Source organism: Tasmannia lanceolata, unplaced genomic scaffold (assembly GCF_043159265.1).
Source record: "Tasmannia lanceolata isolate RefF3 unplaced genomic scaffold, GAP_Taslan_0.1 ptg000002l, whole genome shotgun sequence".
Classification (NCBI taxonomy): Eukaryota; Viridiplantae; Streptophyta; class Magnoliopsida; order Canellales; family Winteraceae; genus Tasmannia; species Tasmannia lanceolata.
Window position 1 is genome coordinate 49,753,192 of NW_027518679.1, and position 23,665 is coordinate 49,776,856.

The following is a 23,665-nucleotide window of genomic DNA, read 5'->3' on the forward strand; positions in this document are numbered from 1 at the left end:
TTATTTTGTTTCTTAAATTATATTTTTTTTAATAATTATATTTTTATTGTTGTTCCCGACATAAACCTTATATATATATATATATATATATATATATATATATACATATATATAGGGAAAGGTGTGTGTACTCGGTCGAGTAGATAAGCTTATCTACTCGGTCGGGTTAAAAACAGTGGGGGCCCACATTTTTTGGGTGATCCAAACCATTCATTTGAAAGGCCCTTACCTAGATAGGGTGTCCACAAAAAATCAGCCCCATAGGATCATCCTAACCCATCCACCAGTGGAGGGAAAAATGGGCAGATTTGTATACAAGCTGTGTTTGTCCATTTTTTCCCATTTTTCCCTCCACTGTTGCATGGGTTAGGATGATCCTATGGGGCTGATTTTTTGTGGACACCCTATCTAGGTAAGGGCCTTTCAAATGAATGGTTTGGATCACCCCAAAAATGTGGGCCCCCACTGTTTTTAACCCGACCGAGTAGATAAGCTTATCTACTCGACCGAGTACGCACACCTTTCCCATATATATATATATATATACCGAGATTTTCAATTGTCAAGAAATTCCTGAGAATGATATTTGTGACTTAGTACTATATCAATTCATCTGAATTGGGTCAGAATTCTCCAGCCTGATTGGATACATGTTTGTCTTTGGAATATTAGGGAGGTGACGCAACTGTGTACTCTGTCCATCTGTTCCCTAAAAATACAGATCACATAATCGTATGTAACAAGACGTCATCAATATACCTCATGACACTCCAAGGACAGGTACTTATGCTCTTAAACTGGTTTAAGTTAGATGTAGCCAGTTCATAACTATATTTTCATGCAATAGGTAGTTTATTATCTTCAGGAAAATATTGTTAAATTATTTCGTAACTTTGGACCAGTGTAAGATCATGGGTGCCATTTACGAGATTTAAAATATTAATATTGCATTAGTTTGCTCACACATGCATTCTGACCACTTGTTGTTTATTGCATTGATTCCATCTTGTTTTTTTATTGGTATCTTGGTATTATTCAGTAAAAATCTGAAGCTTCAATAATATGCCATTATGCCCTACAAATTTTGTTAGTTGAATGAGATGCATATTTTGAAATCATTCCTGGATTTCTGGTATTTGAAACTTAAATGCTAGCATCATACATTCATATGTATGTACTCTTGTACATGCTTAAATACTTGTGTGATGTGTCCTTACATACACAGTAACATACTAACATGCATACATCATGGATGCATTTATATGGGAGATTGGAGGTAGTTGTCTTAAAGTTATATCGTTCAAGTTGATACACTTTAAGCTAATTGTTTATGCTATTTTGTAGATGTGTATGGCACCACCCATACTAGTTCAAAAAACCGTCACATGTATTTTTGAATTATAAATGTTTTTCTGGGCTGCTGGTTAAGGAGATATTGCTGTGGAATGGGTATTGTGAAACTACCAGTTACTCCAAAAGCTTAAGCTGTTGGAGAAGGCGTTATTTAATCTTTTATACTTTAACACTCCCCCTCACTTGTGGTCCCTCTTTCTTTGGGTTGGCTCACACGTGGCACATGTGGCCCCACTTTTGGGTTTGGTCATTGCATGTGGAGTTTTGATATCAAGGAGGTTTGAACTCGGGACCTTTGCTCTGATACCATGTGAAACAACGAATTACTCCAAAAGCTTTTTATACTTTAACAAACGCCTTTTCCAACAGCTTCAGCTTTTGGAGTAATTGGTTGTTTCACTTGGTATCAGAACAAAGGTCTTGAGTTCAAACCTCCCGGATAGCAAAATTCCACATGCAACGGCCAAACCCAAAAGAGGGGCCACATGTGCCACGTGTAGGCCAACCCAAGAAAGAGGGGCCACACATGAGGGGGAGTGTTAAAGTATAAAGGATTTAAAAACGCCTTTCTCCGACAGCTTCAGCTTTTGGAGTAATTGGTTGTTTCACAGTGTTATTCAATCTTTTATACTTTAACAGGTACAATTACTCCAAGGGTTGCCTTTGGTTTTGCAAAAGGGGGCATGAGATTTTGGCTGGACATGTATTTTGCGAACTCTCCCATTGCCACATTCTTCATGGATATTTACTGGTACTGATCCCCCTTGGCAAAAGGATCAGCTTGAAGTGCAAGAGCTAATTTATCATGTCTAGAGACCTAAATTATTAACATGGCATAATCACCTCTATTGGACAAGCACGGAGACAAGAGGTTCTAGAGACCCCAGTTTCTTGTAACAAGGACATTATTTTCCAAAAGATTACCTTCTGCACATGTGGTGCACATTTGTCTCCACGCCTATAAGACGACATCTTAATATAATGTTTTCTATTTTCTTATGTATTAATTATTTTGTTTTGACTTACTTTCTTTATATGAGATGTTTCTCTATATTTTTATTTTCATGAACTAATGTTTACACAATAATTTATCTTTCAATCGTAAAATAATGCACATGTTATGCTCAGAAATGTGGTTTTTCTTTAATCACATGATATGGTCATCACTTGACAAATGAAGACCATCTTCATAACACTATAATATTGTCATGCAGAATGAATAACAAGTACTACTATGGCTTATATTTGTTTGATTCGTCAAGAATAACCTAGAAATGGATAGAAAAAAGGTACATAGATTGTTTGCGCAATCATGTATTGGTGTTGGTGTTGGTGTTGGGGGGGGGGGGGGGGGGGGGGGGGGGGGGCGGGTTGGGTTGGTGGAGAGGGTTGGCTGGGCTCGAGGCTGAGTATGGGAGTCAGATTGAGGAATAATGGTGAAGAGAGGGGGAATGCAGATGCGAGGAAAAATGGTTACTTGAATTTCGGCGTAGAGGAAGGTAAAGTGGACATGCTAGGGGTTGGGTAGATGGTGTGGGCAAAGATGACAGTGTATCAATACTCCCAATTAGAGGAGGGAATAAGGAAAGAAGAGATTTTTATGATGGACTAAATGAGACTGGATTACATTATTTACTGAAGCAGAGCAGGGGGTACATTTGGGAAATATCATATTGAGACACATACAGGAAAAAGAAATGACCAACTGGCGGTGGAGCAAAGAAAATATTGAACACACAACTTCAGTCTCATATACTGGAAGGCAAAGATACATTTGTGATAGAGGAAAGGACAGAATTGGGTGTGACTTGTTTGATAGGCAGGATGAGACAAGATGGATGAAATTGCAATGATGGAAACCAGAATCGGAGGTCTCTCTTCCCTAATATCAGTAATTCTTGAATGAGAGGGAAATGTTCTTTTTTTCTTTAAACGGTAACCAATTTATTGAAAAGCGACCGAGATGGTCAAAGTACAAAGGAAAATACCAAATAGGAAAAGAAAGCACAATGCAAAGATACAAAATTAAGGGGGTAGGGAATCATAAAGAGCGAGCACATGCTTGAAAGACAGAGAAACGAGCCATCCAATCGAATATTTCATCAAAGAGTGAATCTAAACACCAAGGAGGTTTTTGGGATGTCGAAAGCCACTTTATGACATTCATGGAGTCTCCTTCTATTATTGCATTTTCCCTTTCTGTCTCTACTAACAGATTCAAACTTTGATGAGCCGCTTTCACTTCGGCCTCCGATGCATCGGTGATCCCGATGGGACCAGCAAAGGCCAACCCTACCTCCCCAGAGCTATTTCTTAAAACCCCTCCAATGCCGGCCAGCCCCGGATTACCAAAGAGAGGGAAATGTTCTTTGTTTTACAGTAATGGAAAAAAGCCACAGAGATCATGTGTAATTCAATGAAGGCAACATGGAACAAACTATGGCCCTTATCTTGCTAGTTTCCAGCAATGATGACGAGAGTTAAAACAATCTGCAATCCGGTTCTATTGCGATACCCTTTAATGCTTAGAATGAGGCGACAGCTAGAGGTCTTGTTCAATTTTGTTAAAGTTCTGGAAGTAGAGGCGTTGGTGATTGACAAATCACTAGAATTCGCAGAGCCAAATGTTCTAACATTAGATCGGGCATTTTCCCACTCTTTCTTGATATTGTAGGTAACGGTTCACTTGTTCCTTATTGGTGTAAGGTGCTAGGATAGCAATACTGATAGGATTTTGTTTTTAGAAGAATTATCGAAGGATGGCCTCCATCGCATTAAAGAGGGAAACTGTTAGAGTCGATAAAACTATAGGTGGTGAACAGATATTACAGTAAGGCGGCGACTGGGAGTGGGAGGGGAAGGATAAGGTTCTGAAAGACAGCAGTCAAGTAATTTGAGTTGTGGATTATGGATGACAGTAGAATCAGTTTCACGATTAGATGTGGTTTATTTAGAGAGTAGAGTTGGAGCTGGAACAAGGGATTTGTCAACTAAAGGGCTCCATGAAGAGGTGGGTTTCAAGGTGTTATTGAGGGAGTTAGTGGGCTGGACTCAACATCCAATCAACATCTTAGGATCTAGCGGGCATGGGAGACCAGCTAGACCCAAGCTACCCCCATTTCTGTGCAAATAAATAGCAATGGAATGGTGATGAGAAGGATGAGAAGATAAAATTGGGACCTTGCAGTGTCGGTGCTCATGTTAAGTGAGGTTGTCATAAGGAATGGGCTGGATGAGAATCAATTTTGGGAAAAAAGACCCCAATTTTGGGAGAGTTAGTGATAACACATGGCGGGAAATGAAGGTGCACATGAATGGGATTCTGGAAAAGAGTAGGGCTACAGATTTAATTTCAGAGGAAGACCTAGAAGATATTTTGAAAAACTTGTTGACAAAAAGAGTAATAGAATGGGAGATTGGAGAACGAAATAATGCAGATAAAAATAGGCCGGTGTTGGAAATAATGCACCTTATATCTTTTTCCTCCAGCCAATCCAAACCCTTTCCTGCAAACAGAGACCCAGATGTTTCTGTCCCTGGTGGAGAAAACATCTAGGACCAACTCAATTAGGGGTGTAAACGAGCTGAGCCGAGCCGAGCTTGGCCAGGCTCGGCTCGGCTCGTTAAGTTCAAAAGCTTGGCTCGGGCTCGGCTCGGGCTCGAACCAGGCTCGGGCTCGGCTCGGCTCGGTCAGGCTCGGCTAGGCTCGCGAGCCGCTCGTGAGCTTTAACGAGCCGGTTATAAAGTTTCGCCTCTGTAACTAGCAAAAGCAAATTTCAAAAAAACGTAATGATTACAAATAAAAAGTAAAATACGCTGATTTTATAAAGTTTCGCATCTCTCGCTAGCAAAAGCAAATAAAAGAAAAAAACGTAATGATTACAATAAAATAAAAAAGAAAAAAACGTAATGATTACAATAAAAAGGTAAACAGCTGATTTTATAAAGTTTGAAATAAAACATTACCAATAAAATGTGCTAAGTTATGACAATTAATAACAAATTACCAAAAAGTTTTCAAAGTTATGACAATTACGGTTTTCGATTTTTCACAGCCGTTCGTTTCTGCAAAGTTATGACAATTACGGTTTTCGATTTTTCACAGCCGTTCGTTTCTGTACCATCATTACGTATTTCGTATTTGTTTTTTCACACGAGCCTTAACGAGCCGAGCCGAGCCGAGCCTGGCCTAACTCGGGCTCGGCTCGTTAAGGATTCGAGCCGAGCTCGAGCCGAGCCCGAGCGAGCTTCCGAGCCCGAGCCAAAATTGACACCCCTAAACTCAATCTCCCATTGTAGATGTTAGAGAAATCAAATAATATAGAGGAGGTGGGGACCCCAACTTCAAACAGATCGTGTTAATTGACAAAGTTCGCCGGCGCCCTACACAGAAGGATTGTTAGATATTTCAGGGATTCATCTAGATACTACCTCGCCATGAACATAAAAGGCTACTCGAAGATAAAAGATGCTTGAATGGGTATGCAGAGATAGAGCAGATTCATATTTCTCTGCAGAATTCACTGGGTAGGCTTGTGATGTAAGTTTTTTTCACCATTTCTGTCAATTTGAGGAGATTGGATTGTGATTTGGACGTACAATCTGAGTCAATGACGGGAGGAATCCAATGCAGAGGGTTAGGGGGGAGAAAAAAGGGCTGTAAAGGAATTAATTTAATGAAGTAGGGCAGATGCTATTATCTTATCTGAATTGAAGCTGCAATAGTTAGTGAAAGGGTCATTTCTCAGATTTGGGAGAGAGACGTGGAATTGTCTGCTCTTGGAGTTATTGCAGGAGCTGGGGATACGATTCAATGTAGAATACAAGAAGATCTTATGCCAGTTGGTGCTCGTGGGGAATTTTCGGTCTATTGCTACAGTCCATACTAGATGCTTTCCTGTTCGTCCTTTATGGGAATATATGGCATAAACAATTTAAGAATCCAGATATTAATGTGGGAAGAATATTAAATAGGATCAAAGCTACTCGATGGAGTTATCCATGCTGTGGGAGGGATTTCAATACCAATCGAGTTCTGTCACTTTTCTGGAAATTCATGATGTAATTTAATAGTACACATTACACACCCATCCATTTGACTAGTTGATGTCATATTTTGAGTATCGTGAGTTGGTGATAATTTCTTGTTAGAGGTTTTTATTGGTCATACTGATCCTCATTGAACTTTCTGTGTTTTATTGGTTGCTATCTGCACTTATGTAGGGTTCTTTCTCTTAATCCTCCCCATAATGTTCCAAAAATTTATGCCATTTAGTTTACTGTTTTTTCTTTTTTGTATATCATTGCCCCTATCTCATCGGACTTTTGAGTCAGTGTTTGTGGAAGCCTCTTTTAAGTTCATTCTTGGAACAGTCTCCCAATTGCTTGATTTGCAGGTTGTAAAGAGCTTTTCCTCTGGTAAGCGAGAAGGTGGAGATTTTGTTGCAGCCTGTGTTTCCCCTAAAGGAGAATGGATTTACTGTGTTGGTGAAGACAGGTATTTCATTATTCAATCTAGTTTCTTCTTGGTATGATAAAATAGGACTGGGGTAGCTTTTTAGTCCATTTGTGGTGCTGTACATGTTACTTCTCATCAGTTCCATGCTGATATATGTAGGGACAGTCTTTGGCAGTTGTGGTGATAAGCTAAGAACATTGGGAGATCATTACTCTCTTGGCAGTTTTGTTTGTTCCTAGTGGTGGTTCAGAATATTGTCAACAACATTTCCTGGAAACTTTTTTTTTTTTTGAAATAGCAACATTTCCTGGAAACTAAAACAAGAAACAGGGATTTCGCCTAAAATTTCAGTTGAAATATGCGAAACATGCAACTTTTCAGATAAAAAAAGGTAAAGTTTCTATCGAAATGCCGACATTCTGATAGCAACCCTGACAAAAATCAACTACACCCACATAAAAGAGAAGAATAATGAGATTACTTCAAAATATTTCTAAAAAAATGACAAAAAAATAATAAGAAAAACCACTGGTAAAGAATCTTACCTAGATTTCGACAATGATTTCGTACCGAAATGTTTCCGTAATTTTACAATATTTTGGTTGATATTTCATCCCAAAACTGAAATGTTTCTGTTTCGTTGATGAATGAAACTGAAACCGAAATTTAAAAACCTCGACTTTTGGGCCTTTGAATCCTAGTTATCATGCCTATTTTTCATGACATCTTCCGAAGGGGAAAGTTACCATACAATGTCTCCTTGTTGAGACTAACTCTTCCTTAGATTACAGGGCTGCTAATATTTTATCGAGTTAAAACTTTCAGCCAATTGGTGCCAATTGGTACCAATTGCCAAATGCCTATTATCATTATCTTCAATATTTTATTTGTAACAAGCAAAATGTGACCTCAAACTTATCTACTTGGGAAAGATCAATGTGGGAAAATATTTTTTGTACTTCAAAAATTCCCCTCAAACTTATCTACTTTTACTTACAACTTTAGGTCTTCAACTTTCATTATTGTTTGCTCCAATGTTACCGGGGTCGCTACCAATGCTATCGTCCCACGATCCGGATTGCACGATCCCAAATGAGGTACTTTCTCGATCCGTATCGCTAAAAAGGGTGACCTCGTCGTTCCGGAAAACAAATTCGCATATCCATCTTTGCACGAGGGAACATTTCAGTGGACAAGGGAAAGACAACTGCAACACACTAGCTTATTAATTTGGTTATTTATCGTGTTTTTATATTTTTATTTCAGAACTAGATAGTTGTTTTCTGTTTGCTTTCTTTTAGGATTGAGTATGTAAATGATGGTACTTTATTTAGTGATACTTTGAGACCTTCAAATTCCATATATTTTAGTTTGGAACTGAAACTTTCATTTTGAATAAACATGTATGGCATACCCTCGTCATACCGCGCAATGGACTAACCAGCATACCCCTTGCCCGTTCCCATACCATGTAATGGAACGAACCATGTTCTATGTAATTTTGGTTTGCCTAACTTTAACATTTCCCATATCTTGGGGCCATGTATCCTCTACATTCGCTCCTCTTTCGTTTGTCCAGGATCCTATAAAATGCACTCCTTGTGCTGACTTGGCTAGACATTTATGGGACCACAATTCCTCTCTATCATATTTTGGGACTTTTTTTAACGAGGAAATATGATTGCTTTCTCATTATGATTTATCTTTATATTCCATCTTCCTTTTAGGCCCTCAAGTTTGTACTTTTATTGTTGTCTTACACACTATTTGCTTATCTCTTGTGTTAAGCACACATTTATTCTCCTTTTAATCTTTGCAGGAATATGTATTGCTTTAGCCACCAATCGGGTAAACTTGAGCATCTAATGAAGGTAAGCGTTCTTTGCTACTTTATAATGGGTATGGTGTCAACATTGTAATACTTGGGTCATATCCACTGTCACTAGGATCAACCACTCCATTTCCTTATTGTTACGTTGAAAAGTTGTTTTTCATTGTTGTTATAAAATGTATATATAGATAAGATATTTAGCTGTCCTTGTGGATGTTCTTAGCATTTAAACACTATTTGCAAAGAAATGAGTTGCTATTTAGAGATATGATCAATTTCTTCAATATGGACATTCTACTAGTTTTGGAGAAAAAAGCATATTCGATATTTAATATGCTTTTAGATCTAGTGCCACTTTCACACATGGGGAATTTGAGTTTACTTTGCAGTTAGGAAAATTTCATTCCTTTTATGAATATGTTGTTTTGCTCAGTCTTTTCACACACTTATCGGCCTTTTGGATTCTTGACAAGTAGCTAAAACATAATTATTGTATCCTTTTCATGGTCTTTCATCTTTGTAGATGATTTATTCTTTTCTGTATTTATTGCCAACTATTGTGTATTATGACACATTGAGATAATAGAGTGAAGATGGCATCATGGGTAGTTTCTATCTGCTACTCCGGATAGAAAACAATCTCCTTATTTATTAATGGCTACTGTTTGAGATACATCATAAATGAGGTATATTTTAGCGAGTCATATATGATACCTTGTGTTGCATGGATTCGAATTCGTGCGCGGGGATCCGACACGGATTCGAGGTGTTGGAATCGGCAAACCCCAAAAAGTAGGATTTTTTTATTAAATTATATATATATATATATATATATATATATATATATATATATATATAGAGAGAGAGAGAGAGAGAGAGAGAGAGAGAGAGAGAGAGAGGGGTTCCTGAGGTTAACCTCATATAGCTTATATGAGGTGGCGCTCACAAAACATAAGGAGCCCACATTGTTAGGATGATCCAAAGCATTCATTTGAAAGGCCCCATCATAGACAGGGTGTGTACAAAAAATCAGCTCCATTGGATCATCCTAACCCATCCAAAAGTGGAGGGAAAAATGGATAGACACTTTTTGTCCACAAATCTGCCCATTTTTGCCTCCACTTTTAGAGGGGTTAGGATGATCCAATGGAGCTGATTTTTGGTACACACTCTATCTATGATGGGGCCTTGCAAATGAATGGTTTGGATCATCCAAACAAAGTGGGCGCCTTATGTTTTGTGAGTGCCACCTCATATAAGCTTATATGAAGTTAACCTCAGGAACTCTATTCTCAGATAAGGTTAACCTCAGGAAGCTTTTATATATATATATATATATATATATATATATATATATATATATATATATATATATATATATATATATATATATATGAGGAAAGTATTCCTAAGCTATAGCTTAGATAAGCTTATCTAAGCTATAGCTCAAAAACACATGTGGCCCCACATTTTTTGGGGATCTAAAGCATTCAGTTGGAAGGCCCTTCCACGGATAGGGTGTGTACCAAAAATCAGCCCTATAGGATCATCCTAACCCTGCCATCTGTTGAGGAAAAAAATGGGCAGAAGCATGGACACATAGTGTCTGTCCATTTTCCACTCCACCTTTGATTGGGTTAGGATGATCCTATAGGGCTGATTTTTGGCACACACCCTATCTATGGAAGGGCCTTCGAAATGAATTGCTTTAGATCCCCCCAAAAATGTGGTATCACGTGTTTTTGAGCTATAGCTTAGATGACCGCTTCACTTATCTTTAGAATCTTGGATTTAAAGTAAGAAATTCAAGTTTTAGAAATCTTTCGCACATCCTGAGATTTATAAAACCAGGAAAGATGGGATGATCTCCTGCTCTCTTGCTGACGGAAAGAAGGGTGAGGAAACAGAAAACGACGACCGGTCTCCTTCTCTCTTCTCCCAACTACGATTTGGAGGAAATCCAAGATTCTAAAATCAGCGTATCCAAACGGCCCCTTAACATTATTGGATTTTCATAGATTTTGAAATCCGATTGCGAGTCCAAAATTGATTATTGGACTCAAAATTAAACTTTAAAAATTGAGTCCAATAATCAGTTTTGGAAAAATGTTTGGTCAGTACTTAGATATATTGAAAACCCAATGTTTACACTTCTAAAAATTCTATTTCTGATGATTTTACAAAGCTGCCAAAATTTCTTAGTTGGCTTGTTAATCCTATTGCAGATTTAACAGCTTTGTTTCTTATTATCTGTAGTATTGCTAATATGTTAGATAAGTTACTGTATGCTGATTGCAAGCTCCCAAGTTCATCATCACGTTTCAACTGCTAGCTTTCTTTTGTTGCAGGTTCATGAGAAGGACGTGCTTGCTGTCGCTCATCATCCTCACAGGAATTTGCTTGTGACATGCGGAATGGATTCCACGATGAAAACATGGAAGCCTTGAATTTTCCAGGGTTCAAGCTTTCATGCATATGTACACAATTATAAACTCCAGGGTTCAAGCTTTCATGCATATGTACACAATTATAAACTTTATTTGTTGTTTGTATTTTATTGTAGAATTTTCTTATTATATCTTTTTTTTGAATGATACTTATTATATCTTTTTGTGAATCAGAATATTCATTATTGAGGATTCATTGCCTTCAAGTTTTATCTGCACCTTGTTGTCATGTATTTATTCTGTTTTTTGCTTTCACGATGGAAACAAACAAGTTTTCGGACCTAAAAATGGGAAGAAAACAGAAGAAAAAGTTGACAAATAATGCAGGCTCGGATAATTAATATTTATGGGGGCTGTATTTTATATAAAAGGTAATAGAAAGTATTATTTATCAAATAGGTGTTGCTTCCATTACCATCGCCTCTTACCCCTGGCCAAGTTGGTAATAGCCAGACATGAGTCCATGTACCTGCCATTGGTGCCACTATTACTACCATGCCTTATTCCATAGTTGCTGTGACTACCACTACAGATTCCACCGAAGAGACTTGAGAATCTTTCAATGTACGTGTATATACACTATATACTTACATACGGCATGCATTTTATGTAGCTTTTCCTTAAGAAATATTCTCATATCTTATTCCACAGGATTATTGCAAACCAGGAACAGTGGCTGGTATGATCAATTAGATATAAGAGATTATAAATTTATGAAGCATTAATAATTAGAGCCCAATTGTGATAAGATTTGAAAATTTTAGATCCAACAAGTGGCATGCATGTGAAATCAAGACCGTGGGATCTTGTAGAACATCATGAGGCGACTCTCATAAGGACCGGATATCCCAGGTGTAAGATAAGGGATTACAGAACTCAATGCCCTAACGAGGCTTGATGGATTAAGGGTCTTGGGTCTTCAGATCATGGTGTCCTTCTCAACAGCTTTTGGCCGTATATATGGTTGTTCTTAAGATAGGGTAATCAATAAGTGCCTTTTAGGAAGGAGCATAAAAGTAACCTTTCTAGCATTTTCGATAATGGATGAGGAGATGATATTTTCACCCCCTCTCCGGTGCGCATTTGCCGCCCTTATAACGTGAACACTAGGCAACTTTAACGCTATTTGACGTCAACTTTAGCGCCTTCAAACTGCAAGTCTCTAACAATGTCCACACACACACAAAGTACAAGTAGCCTAGAATTCGTAAATTCCGGCACCGCACGAATTGCTACAGTGGTGGGCCATGGGCTGTGCTGTGCTGTGCTGGGTGTTCGCCAAGGCGGGCAGTGCCATGCCAGCCTGTGGCTCGCGACGGCAGGGTTAGAGTTAAATTTTTACTTAATTTAATTATTTAAGGCAAAATTTTATTAAAAAAGCAGGCCGGCACGACTCAAGTGGAGCTACAGGCCGTGCCCAACTCCAAGAACATTCGTGCGGTGGGCCCGTGACCGAATCGTGCCGTGTTGTGCTGGCCCAAAGGGCACCTTGACTTCTATGTCTTTTAAGGAGAGTAAAAGCAACTTTTTTTTAGCATTTTCCATAAAATATATGAGCTCATTACAAATGAGTGTTTCCCCAGAAACAAATAAAGAAATTTCTCTTTCAAGTTAAACTATCAAAAGAGTAACAGGTTATATGAATCAAAGGCCAGATAACTTACCAAATGGCCTCCTACCATTTGAAAGGTTCACTGTTGTAAAGCACTGTTGAAGGGTGCTTTACAACAGTGCACCCTTCAGCTGTTCATACAGAGCCCACAACACAACTCCTACAACTGTGTCCCTGACTAAACTCTTGAGGATGGCCTCAATCCAGCCATTAGAACTGTCACCAAATGGCCTTTTACCAACAAGATCCCGAAACCGCAAGTCACCAAGGTCTGATACCAATGCATATATAACTCCATTCATGTGACCCTTCCCGATAACTCCCACTACTCTCTTACTGCTATTCACAGCTTTGCTCCTCTTCAGAGACCATGCAAGATACTGAAACAACAATCACATGTCAACATTTTCAGTTCATTCCACAGGAGACTGCAGAAAAAAAAAATGATAAAATGATGAGAAAAAGGTGGCTGTCTGTTTTTTTCTTTTCCAGTTATGTAAATGCATCATAGCTCAAATACTAGGAATTCTGCAAGGATTGATCACTGTAGACAAGTAGCAAAAAGGAGTAACATAATATCGAAATCTCTAAGTATCCTAGTGAAAAAAGAAAATCACCTTTTTTGTCAGAGACAAAAAAATGGTCACAGTGAGCGATATTCTAATTATGTTATGCATTGTCTGCCACTTGTTTCAAAAAGGAAAAACATTTTCATCAGTGAGGAAATTTGCTGGTTAAAATCAAGCAAATTTGATTACCTCTTTTTTTTGTAGATAAGCTGAGATTGAACCCACGACCTCAACTTTGAGATACAAAGCCTAAACCAAACTTGATTGCCTTTATGATAAATGACAGTAACTTTGGTATTTTTATAGTGATATGAGAATATGCTACCGTGTCACGCTCGTGAATAAGAGGCTGCAGGAGAGAAGGATATGAAAGGCTCAACTGCTCGTACAATTGAAATGGGCTACGATCCTCATCCCCGTCCTATGTCCATGTACAAAATGGAAGATGAGTTTAAGAATACAATGAAAACTACAACCATAGAAACAGGGTCATCACATTTATTGTTATATTCTGAAATCAACACAATTACTTCAAGGCTTAAGAGTGCAGAACTAATGTTTCATGCCACAAATAAATTACTTTATCCCAATATGTAAAATAAGATTAAAAGAAGAACAAGCCATCCAGTTTCAGTTCCTACTTGAAAAAAAAAGTCATACAGAAAAAGGTTACTTTATATCCCAATATGCAGAATAAGCTCAATATATCATCCACAAACTCAGGTTTCATGATGTGAAATCGTGAACTAGTTTTTTTATCAGTAAAAATGTGAGATAGCCTTGCTAATTTAAAGCAGACTGACAAAGGCAGTGTGCAAAGACACAGAAATCCTTAAAAATTGCATAGCTAGCTGTAGAGGTGGAGCATGTATCTACATCAGATAACATCGAAATAATAAGCTAATACTCTAAATTGTAATAAACAGGCAACTGCATCTGATGAAAATAGATATCCCAGCAACAAATTTTGGCTTAGCCAGCTGATTAAAATCAGCTTTGGTAAGAGACCAACCTTTAATTTGCTCACAGGCATATCTAAAGATGATGGATTTATGCCACGAAGAAGTGATACGACCAAACTTATTTTCTCACTCCATCTGAGAGAGCTCCATGCCCTTTTGAGCTGAAACAAAAGTTAATAAACATGACAAATCAGGGGAATGGAAAAAACAACATGATGATACAATAGAACAACTTGCTTGATTTTGATCCTCAATGGATCACGAAACAATAACCCCATATCTCATTTTGATAAAAATACATACAGTTATTTCGATTGGTCGATCCCCCAACACTATTTGTGCTCCAACTTCTTCAGATGTTTTACGAGCAGCACGAAACTGCAAATGTTAGATAAAAGAAATACTATGATTGGAAAGTGTAAAGGATATGAGCAATGTAGTAGGGATCATGGAATAAATGGTTTCTGATCTAGTACCTCATCTCCAAATGGCCGGTTTGCATTAGAAGAGATTTTAGAAGAGAATACTGCCAGAAGCAATCGTAATGCAAGAGCAGTTTGTCCCCCTATCATTGTAGAAAAAACCAAGGAAATGCTACTTATTGCTTAATTCAAACTGCAGGCAAAACATGAAATGACAAAACACTCCAAGTCCATTTTAAAATGTAAGGCTATTTTCATGAATTCCTTCACAGGAACTTTGTTGTGCTTCTGTCATTTTCTAAAATTAATGGGTATTTTGAAAGTCAGCTGAGATTCTCCTGAAATTTAGACGACTACCAGAAGTTCATAAATATTCTCTAACCGCTATCTCAAATGAATATTATTTCCATAAATATCCATAATGTTTTCTCGTATAGTTGATATCTAAGATGGAAATCCTCGGGTATCTCAATAATTGAATCTTACCATATTAAGGCCATGTTCGTTTAAGATTATGCCAACTGATTGTGAGTGTCAAACTGATTATTGGACCCAAATTTAAAAATAACTTTGGGTCCAATAATCGGTTTGGCACTGACAACGTTTGGCATAATCTTAAACGAACAGGGCATAAGTGTAGTTTCAACTAGAATTTTATATACTTTGAAGTACTTTTATAAAAGTCAGAATGGCTACATGTCATGTTAAAGGCAAATGAAGCCCCCCAAAGACGAAAAACTCAAACGCTAAGGCTAACATTGTATGAAGAAGTGGTGACAACAGCAAGTAACTTCTGTAATGAGGGAACTTTTAGTGTCCACTGAAGATATATACAAACTAAAAGATTGACAAAGCTATATCAGTTTACAAGCTTTGTTTCACAAAAGAAAAAACTTAGAACTTACCTAAATTAATGCTACGACCAACAGCACCAAAAAATCTAGCCCCACTCAAGGAGAACATGTTTGACCTTAGAGATGGGAGGGCCTCATCATCATTGGAAGTGTACATTATCCCAGCTCTGAAAATGAGTTCTGAACAAATTTAAGTTAGGAAAAAAGACTGAAACAAGCAAATAGGGATACCCGCCCTACATGTAACTGACTCTTCTATAGAAAGCAACACATCCCTGTTACCATTTCTACAGATAAGCTAAACTGCAGCTAATACAGTTAGATAAAGCAGATAATAACCAACTGTGACCTCTACTGAGTGAATCTACACAATGGAACTGCTTTAAGGGCTTCTCGAAATATGATATCTTTAGGGCCGTTTGGATACATGGATTTTATAATCCAGGCTCATAAATCTTGAATTTTACAAGCTAAAACCTGGATTTACAAGGATTCTACAAGCTAAATCTTGGATTTTATAAGCTAAAACCTAGATTTTATAAGCCAAAACATGGCTTTACAATCCTGAAAATGTACAGTCTAGGTTTTAGCTTTATGAAATCCAGTCTTTAGCTTGTAAAATCCATGATTATAAAGTCATGTATCAAAACGGCCCATTTATGTCTTTCAATTTAATTAAGAAAAACATTTCATGCTTTTACTATGCCGGCATGCTCTGAAGTATGGAATTAGGTTGATGAAATAACACCATTCGAATTTCTAATTTAACTAGGTTTATCAAAATTTCATTTTTTTGTTTTTTTGCATTCTTGAATCAATTTCAATTTGGTTCTTCCAAAATCAGCATTCACAATGTCCAGTTTAGCATTTGCAATTTCTTCATCACAATGAAATCTCATTACAATGAACTAATCTTCATCAACATTGCCAAATTTCAATATTTTTTTTAAAAAAAAAACATTTTATATTTCAACTCTATTCAATGTTCAATTAGAGGAAGCTTCAATTTATGATGATATCAATCAAAATTAATCATAATAACATAATTTCCCTACAAATCATGAAAAGAAAATTTCCCCCTAAATTTTTTATTCCCACCAGAAATGTTTTTCCTGTAATCCAAACAGGACCTAGGTTTATCAAAATTTCATTTCGCAATCTCGCATCAATTTCAATTTTAGGTTCAGAATTATCAATTCCTTCATCAATGTGAACTCTAATCACACTAACTTAAACTTGCCTGCTTCGGCAAAGCTCCACCACGACACTCTCCGGCCTCACAGCCCTCACAACGCGCTCCACGCCAATAGCAGACTCTTCTGAGATATGAGATGTGCCAATCAACCAGATTGCCTCTGGCTCCATAAACGAATTCCTCCAGATCGGTACGGGGCCGAAACGCCTCTTCTCGATCAGAACTAAGCTCCCGTTTTCGACTAAATCTAGTAGTTCTGGATGCTTTTCATGGATTGCAGATCGAGAATCGTTGAGGAATTCTGATCTGTAATCGAATTCGGGAGGAGGAGGTTTTATAGAGAGTTTAGAATCTTTGATGGTTGTAGGTCGAGGGAGATTGGAGCGGGATTTGAGGAGGGAGAGATTAGGGTTTGGAGTGAAAAGAGGCATAGAAGAGGATAGGGTTTTCATGGGGGAAAAAGCTAGGGTTTTCTCAGATGAGTGTTTGAGCAGTTTCTGTGAGCAGATAAGAAAACCTACTTTAATCCTATTGGGTCCCACATGTGCACTAGATGGTCAATCAGATCAATAATTTCGATTACACAAGCATGTTCCATGTGGGACCAGTGTTTGCTCATTACCATTCAAATCCTAACTGTGAAGACGAGAATGCCCCTAAGGGCCTCTTGCCATGAGACAGGTGGCAGTGCCAGAGCTATGACCACACAAACTCCCACGTCAGCCTCAGGAATGTTCCCCCTATTCTGGGCTGCTCAAAGCTATGGCCACACACACTCCCACGTCACCAATAAAGTAGAACGTGTTAAAATCTCAGCCATGACTCATGACACAGGTGGCAGTGCCAAGTCATCAAAGCGTGGTAACCCATTTGGCTTCTACGTGGGCATCTCCATTTGCGCGTGGAGACAGTAAGACAATCTCTCGCCTCCACTACATATATAACACCCTCACTCCCAACTCTCTTTACACTACTACAACACTCTTACTCGCTCTCTCACTTGTTCACTTATTAGCCAATGGAAACCTTCGTCTCTAACTCAGATTTCAAACCATCTTTCCCACCGGAAAATTCATCCCCGACCTTCTCCGACAATATGCTTGTCCCCAACTTGGCATTCAACCATCCCAAGCGCCGAGCAGGACGAAAAAAATTCCACGAGACACGTCACCCAGTCTACCGTGGAATCCGAAAACGCAACGGCGGGAAATGGGTTTGCGAAGTGAGAGAACCAAACAAGAAATCGCGGATTTGGCTGGGCACGTATCCAACGGCTGAGATGGCCGCACGTGCTCACGACGTGGCAGCTATGGCACTCAGAGGCCGTTCTGCCTGCTTAAATTTCGCTGATTCTCCTTTGGTTTTGCCGGTGCCGGATTCCCGCGATGCTAAGGACATACAGAAGGCGGCCGCTGAGGCCGCGGAAGTTTTCCAGCCGACGGAATTAGAAGAGAGGGGGGAGAAAGTTGGAGTTTTGGAAGAGAATATGTTTTACATGGATGAGGAAGCGATTTTTGGTATGCCTGGATTACTTGTAAGCATGGCAGAGGGTTTACTTCTTTCTCCACCATCATTTGAGAGAAATGGGTTCTACTTGGATGACGTGGAAACCTGTGAGGACATTCCCCTGTGGAGTCATTCAGTTTAGTTTTGGTTTAACACTTATTCTTGTTCTTGGGATTTTTTAAAATTTTTTGTTTGATCTGGGACCCCAAATTGGGATTTGGTAGGGACCATGGAAGAAGGGTATTTTAATGGGAAATGATATCAGCACTTCAGCACAACCATGTTTCAATAATTTAACAAACCCATCTACGTCATTGATTATCCTCAAGAACCCAACTCTTAAGTGCAGAATGGTAGAATTTTACACAGAATTTTATACTAGCATTCAAAGTGTTTGGTTGCTGAGACTTAGCTTGATTTTATATCGAGCTCCGATGCTTATAAAATGATGACAAATTTAATTAAGTTTAAGGTCCACTATATACAATCATAATTTGAGCTGGAAAATTTTACCATCCATTGATACAATTATCAGTTAGCTTGGAGGATTTAGAACATTAATGCGCACTTCCCCCTGGATAAGGTATGAGTGCAAAGATTCATGGAAGGATAGCTAAAAGTGGGTTTGGAAAGGAGTTGCTGTAGGAAGGGGAGGGATTTTGTGGCGAGGGAAGTGAGTGGAAATTTGAGTCACGGGGAAAGGCTTCCATGTAGTGTGGGGAGTGTGAGGAGGAGAGTGTAAGAGGAGAGAGTAGAAATGGATGGGAGAATTTTCTAATATAGGATTTGCTAAGGTCCATCGCAAAAGGCTTTTCCCCGCTGGTCTATCACACTTCAGACCTGCCACCTCCTGAACGGAGACAACACAGCTAGCAGTTCCTTTCTAATAAATATAGATAGGATGGTTAAGGGGGACATGTTTCGTACGCGCACGAAGGAAACCACAGGATGGGCGCCCTTTAAGGCTCTGTTCACTTGCCTTCTAAGGAAACGAAAGGAAAGGAAAACACCCCAAATTTTCCTGAGAAATAGCAAATTCTGTTGTTCGCTTGTTTTCTCCGGCAAATAAAGTTAATGATGTGGAAACATAAAAAAATACGTGGAAAATATGGATTCTCACGAAAGGCGTTACCCATTTTCCGCCTAAATCGATAGGAAAATCAATTTCCTTTCTCGCGAGAAAGCTATCATCGTGTTTTTTTTCACAACTCTCCCTCGAGCAAAAACCCTAGGCGCTCCTCCTTCATCAACCTCGACCACTCCGGCGACGATTCTACCTCCGACGGGCAGCAAAAACTCCGGCGAAGCAAATCTCAGGTCTCATTGTCAAGGTAAGTGGGTTCATTTTTTTTTTCCCTTCAAATCCTCGACCTCGTTTCTCTGATCTGCAACTTTTTTGTTACTTTTTTCCGGGAATAGGATTTCTTCAATCCACGGCCTCCTTTCCCCTCTTGATCTACAAGATCTGTAGAAGATCTAGAGGTGAATATGAGGACAGAGGTTTTTTTCTTTTTTCTCTTTTTAGGTTCTAGGGTTTGTATTTTAGAAGTGTTTTCAAGATGATATATCACTACAAGATATAGCACTACAAGAGAAGTTTTTTCTTCGGTTGATTCACACACAACCATAGATCCATTTTTAAGTTCTGATTTTTTAAAGTTAAGTTTTCTTAATAAAAGTTTTTTTCATGGTTTCCAATTTGTTCTCCGCCAGTAATTTCTGAGCTACTGTTTGGGATTTTAATTCACTGATTTTGGTTTCAGTTCTTGGATGGGTGTTGTACATTTTTGTGGGTGACTTGGTTGTTGGCTTCTGATATAATGGCTTGGTTGTGGGTGGATGGGTGTTGGTGATATGTTTGTTTGGAAAAACTTTTCCAGAGTGTGCTCGTTTCTCACCTGATGGCCAGTGCCTTGTTTCATGCTCTAATGATGGATTTGTTGAGGTACAATGACAGGGAAACATTCTTACTATTTGCCAGTTTTTATAGTGGATTATCACATGACCTTTGAGTCTTTCCAGGTTTGGGACTACATAAGCGGGAAACTCAAGAAGGATCTTCAGTATCAGAGTGATGTGAGTTCTCTTATGTTAGTTATATCCGAGTTGAATGTGTCATGTGCATCTTCCTTTATTTCTTTGTTGGCTTTCCGCTTGCATGAAATGCATCAACACTAATTAGTTAAACCTCATTCTTATCTCTGCTAATGACAACGCACACACTTCCATGCATGGGGTCCCTATGGATCTGTTCCAATTGCGGTAAAATTGTCGTAATTCAATTTCCCGAGTAAAATATTTAGATGGTAAACTTTTTCATCGTAAAATTTTTCTTTTCCGCTGATCCATTGCAAGTAATAAAACGAGATGTAAATCAAATACAAAGTTCCAATTTGCATGGGTCCCTATGGATCTGTTCCAATTGCAGTAAAATTGTCGTAATTCAATTTCCTGTGTAAAACATTTACATGGTAAACTTTTTCGTCGTAAAGTTTTTCTTTTCCGTTGATTCATTGCACGTGATAAAACGAGATGTAAATCAAATACATTGTTCCAGTTACCTCTAGTTTTTACGGCATAAAAGTTGAAATTCGTAGCCGTCTATTTATATTACGATTATATCAATGAGCTATGATCATCTCTTCTACAAAATCGGATAATGAGCGTTCTAGATCATGCTTGTGAGTAAGGACTATGAACGGTTTAAATCGTACATTTGGGTGGGCCCCACGAAACTATTCTCAGGCTCTAAATGTATCTAGGGACCCACACAAACCCCGGCAACTCACTTCGAAATTTTCACAAAAATCGGATGTTGGAAAACCCTTGAGAACCCCAATTGTTTAATTAAATTATTAAATATAATTAATATTAACCTACTATTTTAAGTGGTGTGTCTTCTCAGGTTCAAAAACTCTAACGAGGCCCACTAACTCTGATGGAGTTACTCCCAAACAAATCATATCTGAAAACAAGAACGCCCAGCTAAATAAAGTTTCTTAAAATCTCATTTTATTAGGTAGAGGGTATGGGTTTGGATATGGTATTCCTCAAGGGAATTCAACATCAAGTCGTTTTACAACAACATTGTCCCTTGCTCTAGAGTCTCTGGTGTAGCGAAGGTATGGAGCATCCAGGCTCCTCCAAGGGTTTGTGCATTTGCATGGACAACCGTCCAGGAAAAGATCCTCATGGTGGATAATTTACGGAAGCGTAGAATGATTATTGTGGACCGCGCCCTATGCCTAGAGGTGGGGGAATCGGCAGACCATTTATTCATTCATTGCAGGCTGGCGAGAAGCCTTTGGAGCCGTATATTGATGAGATTTGGGTTGTCTTGGGTATTCTCATAGAATGTGACAGACTTACTTAATAGTTGGTGTTTCTCTCCATGGACGGAGAACGGGTAGATCTTATGAAAAGTATCCCTTCTAGCCACCTTTTGGGTGATATGGAAGGAAAGAAATGCAAGGATATTAGAAGAAGTATCTAAAGGCCCTGGCCCTGTGTTTCCATACACTAACGTGATATCGCTTGCAATATCATGGGTGGAAGTTCTTCTCAACTGATTCACTGACCTTTGGCAAGGTTGGAGAGAAGTATTGGAGATAGGGTGCAGAAAGAAGCCCTTGCTCCTGAATGGTCTCCCCTGAGCCAAGGAAGTTGAAACTCAATTTTGACGGATCCAGCTTAGGCAATCCAGCCTGGCGTAGGAGGTCTTCTAAGGGATGATTTGGGATCTACGAGATGGGCCTTCTCGGGACCGATAGGAGTTTCGGACTCAAACGAAGCAGAAGTTCGAGCAGTCCTTCAAGGCTTCAGGTTGGTGGAGGACAGTCTTGGACAGGCTAATAGTGGAAGGAGATTCTCTCAATGTCATAAGATGGTTGACCGTTAGTCACCCATCCCCTAGAGATTTGTGCATTTTATTGAAGAGATATTGGACCGTGCGGGGAACCACAATATAGTTTATCGCCATGTTAAAAGATCAGCCAATAGTGAAGCTACCCAGATGGCTAGAGCGGGAGTCCTTAAAGATGGTCAGGCTCTTTTTGACTTTATGCTTCCTTGATCCATTGTACTTTATCTTTTTTGCCTTTTGATTGTATTTTTCTGTTCTCCTGACCTCTACGGTCAATTTTTTCTTCAATAAAATCAGCCACTGTCCGTAAAAAAAGATAGAGGGTATCGGTTACTGAAATCATTTATGAATTAAGTGAGAAATTGGGAAATTTTGGAAAAAAAAATTTCTCCAACTTTTCCTGTGTTAAAGTATAAAAGATAAATAATGCCTTCTCCAACAGCTTAAGCTTTTGGAGAAGTTGGTAAGTTAACATGGTATCAGAGCCAAAGGTCTCGAGTTCAAACCTCCCGGATAGCAAAAATCCACATGCGATGGTTGGCCCAAAGTGGGACCACATGTGCCACGTGTTTGCCACTTGGGCCACACGTGCGGGGGAGTGTTAAAGTATGAAAGATAAATAATACTATTCTCCAACAGCTTAAGCTTTTGGAGAAGTTGGTAAGTTAAACATCCTGCAATCTAAACATGGCCCTAGTAAAAGCCGTAAGTGATGCTACAAAAACAGCCAAGTTATTTAAAAATTTCTTCATAAAGATGAGGATAGATGGGTCTTCGTATCAAGCACGGTTTATTGAACTTAATAAACCGCCTTGCGGAACTGGGGATTCTCATCCTTTTTATTATTTAATTTGAGATAGGGTGTTAGTATTGAGAATGGGGATGTGGTTTATATCAAAACCCATCCCTATCCATATCTAATCTTCTTCAACTCAACTATAGTTAGCAAAACGTGATACGGAAAAAAAGGGACGGGAAAAATTTGAGTTTAATACGGTATTGGTTAAAAAAACGTAATAAAAAAAGTGGTAAAAAAACTAAAACGCAAAAAAAGAGAGCGTCTAATGTCGAGTGCTATGAAATGTAAGAGTTTAAAGTAAACTAAAAATAAGAAGAAACTCTAAAGATATTGATGGAACATTTTATTACGGTAATTATTTCTTGTTGAAATTGGTGAAACACTTCAGTAGCACTCTGCTGAAGGAGTCAGAATTCAATTCTTATGTGATCCCTACATTATCTTTAGGTTGTTCTCTTTCTAGCAATTAATTATTGCTGTAACGCTATCATGCATTTAATGTTCTGTTCAAAAATATTTTATTACTATTGGACATTTGGCTTCTTCAATATGTTCTTTTAATCAGATGCGAGTTTCTGTTCCAGCGTAATTTTAGTCTTTTCAAATGTTTCATTATTCATAAGTTTGAAGTTTCTCAAATTCAAAGTTGTAATTGTGAAATTATTGACATGCTGGAATATTGCAGAAGGCTTTTATGATGCATGAGGATGTTGCTCTTTGTGTTGATTTTAGTAGAGATTCTGAGATGCTTGCATCTGGGTCAAAAGATGGAAAGATTAAGGTGAATTTCGATTG

At 38.5% G+C, this 23,665-nt stretch overlaps 3 protein-coding genes and 1 pseudogene across 8 annotated transcripts in view; 2 read left to right on the forward strand and 2 right to left on the reverse strand.

Moving 5' to 3' along the window:
• Positions 1 to 11,307, forward strand: part of LOC143876937 (suppressor of mec-8 and unc-52 protein homolog 1-like) — a 30,617-nt gene extending 19,310 nt beyond the window's left edge. Inside the window, exons 13-16 of one of the 2 annotated variants that reach the window (XM_077378619.1) lie at positions 673 to 780; positions 6,750 to 6,850; positions 8,631 to 8,682; positions 10,991 to 11,307. In XM_077378619.1, the coding sequence (XP_077234734.1) occupies positions 673 to 780; positions 6,750 to 6,850; positions 8,631 to 8,682; positions 10,991 to 11,089 (360 nt within the window). In that variant the 3' untranslated portion in view covers positions 11,090 to 11,307. Of the gene's footprint in view, positions 1 to 672; positions 781 to 6,749; positions 6,851 to 8,390; positions 8,484 to 8,630; positions 8,683 to 10,990 lie in introns of those variants that run through there. The other variant, XM_077378622.1, reaches the window with a different exon arrangement.
• A 1,276-nt stretch (positions 11,308 to 12,583) lies between these two features.
• LOC143876949 (uncharacterized) overlaps positions 12,584 to 23,665 on the reverse strand; it is a 57,580-nt gene continuing 46,498 nt past the window's right edge. For both annotated transcript variants that reach the window (XM_077378627.1, XM_077378635.1), the window contains exon 8: positions 12,584 to 12,613. The gene's annotated coding sequence lies outside the window, so the exon portion shown is untranslated. The remainder of the gene's footprint in view (positions 12,614 to 23,665) is intronic.
• LOC143876965 (uncharacterized) lies at positions 12,605 to 17,204 on the reverse strand. 4 transcript variants are annotated; one of them, XM_077378643.1, is made up of 7 exons: positions 16,749 to 17,203; positions 15,560 to 15,675; positions 14,709 to 14,797; positions 14,536 to 14,610; positions 14,283 to 14,393; positions 13,596 to 13,691; positions 12,605 to 13,081 (listed from the first exon to the last, which is right to left on the reverse strand). In XM_077378643.1, the coding sequence occupies exons 1-7, from the start codon at positions 17,153 to 17,155 to the stop codon at positions 12,812 to 12,814; spliced, it is 1,164 nt and encodes a 387-aa protein (XP_077234758.1). In that variant the 5' UTR covers positions 17,156 to 17,203; the 3' UTR covers positions 12,605 to 12,811. The 4 variants fall into 4 exon arrangements, with proteins under 4 accessions (XP_077234758.1, XP_077234780.1, XP_077234767.1 ...); XM_077378665.1 differs by having other exon boundaries at positions 15,560 to 15,688; positions 16,749 to 16,887; XM_077378659.1 differs by having other exon boundaries at positions 12,945 to 13,081; positions 13,460 to 13,691.
• On the forward strand, positions 17,689 to 18,487 carry LOC143886440 (dehydration-responsive element-binding protein 1C pseudogene; annotated as a pseudogene).